This window comes from Ananas comosus, linkage group 25, assembly GCF_001540865.1.
Source record: "Ananas comosus cultivar F153 linkage group 25, ASM154086v1, whole genome shotgun sequence".
Lineage (NCBI taxonomy): Eukaryota > Viridiplantae > Streptophyta > Magnoliopsida > Poales > Bromeliaceae > Ananas > Ananas comosus.
In genome coordinates this window covers 953,286-956,739 of record NC_033645.1, presented here as the reverse complement: position 1 = coordinate 956,739, position 3,454 = coordinate 953,286, and the positions used below count along the sequence as shown (strand labels likewise).

At 42.4% G+C, this 3,454-nt stretch overlaps 1 protein-coding gene across 1 annotated transcript in view; it reads left to right on the top strand.

The window, feature by feature from the left end:
• Positions 861–3,454, top strand: part of LOC109703499 (rop guanine nucleotide exchange factor 1) — a 25,929-nt gene continuing 23,335 nt past the window's right edge. The window contains exons 1-3 of the mRNA XM_020224118.1: positions 861–1,449; positions 1,580–1,696; positions 1,786–2,327. Of these exons, the coding sequence (XP_020079707.1) occupies positions 990–1,449; positions 1,580–1,696; positions 1,786–2,327 (1,119 nt within the window). The 5' untranslated portion in view covers positions 861–989. The remainder of the gene's footprint in view (positions 1,450–1,579; positions 1,697–1,785; positions 2,328–3,454) is intronic.

Here is a 3,454-nt window from a genome sequence, read left to right as displayed (position 1 = left end):
TTAAATGTTAGGTACTATTGAAAATCAATTGCGCGACAGATATTCTATTTGGTTTATAAACAATAAATGTTTTATTTTTTAAAATATATAACTTTTTGTTGCAGTATAATATCTCCAATGAAAGCTATTCTTGTATATTGTGAACATATTAACCATATTATTTTTAGATTATATGCAAGAATTAATTAAAATATCAATAGTATGTATTTGTTTAATAATTAGAAAAAAATTATATGAAACTTATTTGAACTATGAATCATTTTGATTTAACTGTCAAATTTTTTTAAATTTAATTTTACTTTTTAATATTTCAATGTGTTCGATTTGAGTCAGTCAACGATGCTTTAATTTTAAAATTTAAATCCACTGTTCATTTTTACATATGTAATTAATATATTTTATACAATTCTCGTAATTGTAAATTTAATAAAATAGATAATTAGCTTGGCCTTTGAATTTAAGTTATTGCCGACCGACTCAAATTATATAAATTAAAATTTAAACAGTAAAATTAAAATTTTAAAATATTAAATAGTGGATATCTAATGGCCTATAGTTTTATGTAATGAGAGGAAGGTGCATGATGTGTACGGATGCACGGGGTGCAAGGAAACTTTGTGTGTAAGAATAAAAGAAGGGGGAGGTGAAGCAAAGCAGTGAAAGAATAATAAAAAAGAGAGTGGGGCTTCTCCGGGAAAAAGAAGACGACGACGCCTGCAAGCGGCGTCCCTTTTGCTTTTTTATTTTTTTTATCTTTCCTGCATAAAGACTCTGTCTCAGTTTAGAGAGAGAAAGAAACACACAGAAATAGAGCGAGAGAGAGAGAGAGAGAGAGAGAGAGAGTGAGTGTGAGTGTGTGTGTGTGAGGAGATTGGGGAGTGGCTTCTGCTTCTGCTTCTGCTTCTGCTTCTGCTACAGCTACTGCTTCTGCTTCTGCTGCTGCTACTTTTTCTGATCTCCACCACCGCACTTTACTTTTTCCTCCGTTTATGCTTTTGGCCCCTAGTTCTTTCTCATCTGAAACCCTCGTTGTGGAGCGAAAGGAACACGGAATCGACCGAGGGATCCGGCGATCTGCTTCCCCGCTCTTCGTCTCCGAGCTAGGGTTAGGGTTTCGGGGAGGAGTTTGGGGGGAGAGGAGAGGGATGGGGAACGCGTCGGCGGAGGAGGAGGAGGAGGAGGAGGAGGAGGAGGAGGTCTCCGACCGGTGCGGGAGCTACAGCCCCAGCGCCGACGTGAGCGAGTCGGAGACCTCCAGCGAGTGCTCCGCGGCGCGGCGCTACGCCGCCGCGGGCGCCTCCAGCTCCTTCGCCTCGTCCCCGCTCGCCGCGACGTCGTCGTCGGCGGCGGCGGCGGTGGTGAGGGGGCTCGGCGGCGGCGGCGGCGGCGGCGGCGGGGGTGTAGTGTTCTGGGAGGGGAAGCTCGAGAAGCGGGAGAAGGGGCTCTCTGGTACGTAGCACTGTGCACTGCATCTAGTCCCTGCTATTCGGGAAAGTGCTTGTAGCTCGAGATCTAGTGGAAACTGTGGAGGATCTAGTGCTTAATCCCTTCTGTTTGCTTCTTTTCATGGCATTTTCAGAGCTGGAGATGATGAAGGAGCGGTTCGCGAAGCTCCTCCTCGGGGAGGACATGTCCGGGGGCGGAAAGGGTGTCTGCACCGCCCTCGCGATCTCAAATGCCATCACAAATCTCTCAGGTAAGAGAAATCTCTTCCAATAAACCCACTTTTTCCTGAATTTTACGAGGGCTTTATCGAGTTCCTTGTGTTGCGGAAAATGGATTCAGCTACTGTGTTTGGGGAATTGTGGAGGCTCGAGCCCCTGGCTCCGCAGAAGAAGGCAATGTGGCAAAGAGAGATGGAGTGGCTCCTTTGCGTTAGCGATTCGATCGTAGAACTCGTCCCCTCCTTGCAAGAATTCCCCGGCGGAGGGACGTTTGAGGTGATGGTCCCTCGCCCTCGCACCGATCTCCACATGAACCTCCCGGCGCTCAAGAAGCTCGATGCGATGCTTCTCGGAATGCTGGATGGGTTCCGCGAGACCGAATTCTGGTATGTGGATAGGGGGATTTTGGTTGCAGATGCTGATGATGACGGGAGTGGTGCCTACCCGTCTTCTTCGTTCGGTAGGCCTTCCTTGCGGCAGGAAGAGAAATGGTGGCTCCCGTGCCCGCGGGTCCCGTCGAAAGGGCTCTCCGAGGATTCGAGGAAGAAGCTGCAGCAGTGTAGGGATTGTGCTAATCAGATACTGAAGGCGGCGATGGCGATTAACAGTGCGGTGCTGGCCGAGATGGAAATCCCTGATGCTTACTTGGAGACATTGCCCAAGGTATAGAAACAGAACATTATGTTTTTTTTCTTCCCTATCAATTGTATCTACTCTTTAGCTAAATATAATCTAAATCACTTTAATATGTGTAATGGAGTTATGCCCTTTCATGCTGCTGCCTATAGTTCAACTCTGTAATGTAACTTGTGATGGATAATTTGAAAAGGCATAGTTGAAATAACTGAATATGTTTAGTCATATCTATTTACATATCAATCTATCTATCTATCTATATGTATGCATATATAGCATATTTAGGTATATCGAGTTAGATATCTGTTTATCTATATGCATATATGGCATATACATTACATGGTTAGTCAGTGTGCAGTTCGCTTAGTATGCTAAGCTTCTATTTCCATGGCAATTTAACAAATCTCTTTCATCTTTACCTAGTCTGACAAATCAGCTTTTCTTTCTAGTGGTCACCAATGAAAGTACTCTTTTTATTACAATTTAGGTGAGAAAATTAGTTCCAACCATGTTCATTTCTTGTATTTTTTAACTTCAAAATCACCTCATTACTACATAGGTTTAATACGAAGCCACCCGTGTAGTCTGGCTATTTCCACTTGGGAAATAATTACCTTCTTTGCTATGAAATCAACCACAGTCATCTAGGCATTTGCAGTTCTGTGGTTTTCTGTATTATAGTTGTGCTTATTATTTAACTTGCATTTTGATTTGCTGTTAAATTGAATATTCCATCGGTTATACCCCTCAATTAAGCTTTTGTAGTCTTTGTTTTGTTTGCAGAAGTAATCTTTTAGTCTGACAGAATCTATTTTACCGTAGCAGGTTGTCATGTTAATGGACTTGAGAGGGGCTTTTAATTGTGTATATCTGGAATTATCCTGAACGATAAATTTTGCTTTTGTTAGTAACTCTGAGGCTAGAAATATGTGTCAATTAAATTTTTTGGCCTTCATTTACCTGAAAGAGCTTTAAAACTATTTTTTTGCTCTTGGAGGTATTCTTTGAATCTAAGATATTGAGATATCTGCAGTTAAATACCATTTTGCAGGTGCAAGAATAGGTTAAGAAAAAAATGTATGAATACTATGGGCACCTCAACATAACTTCTTCTTTTTTCTATTGATGCCCCCTGCCCCCCTCAACTATTGGGG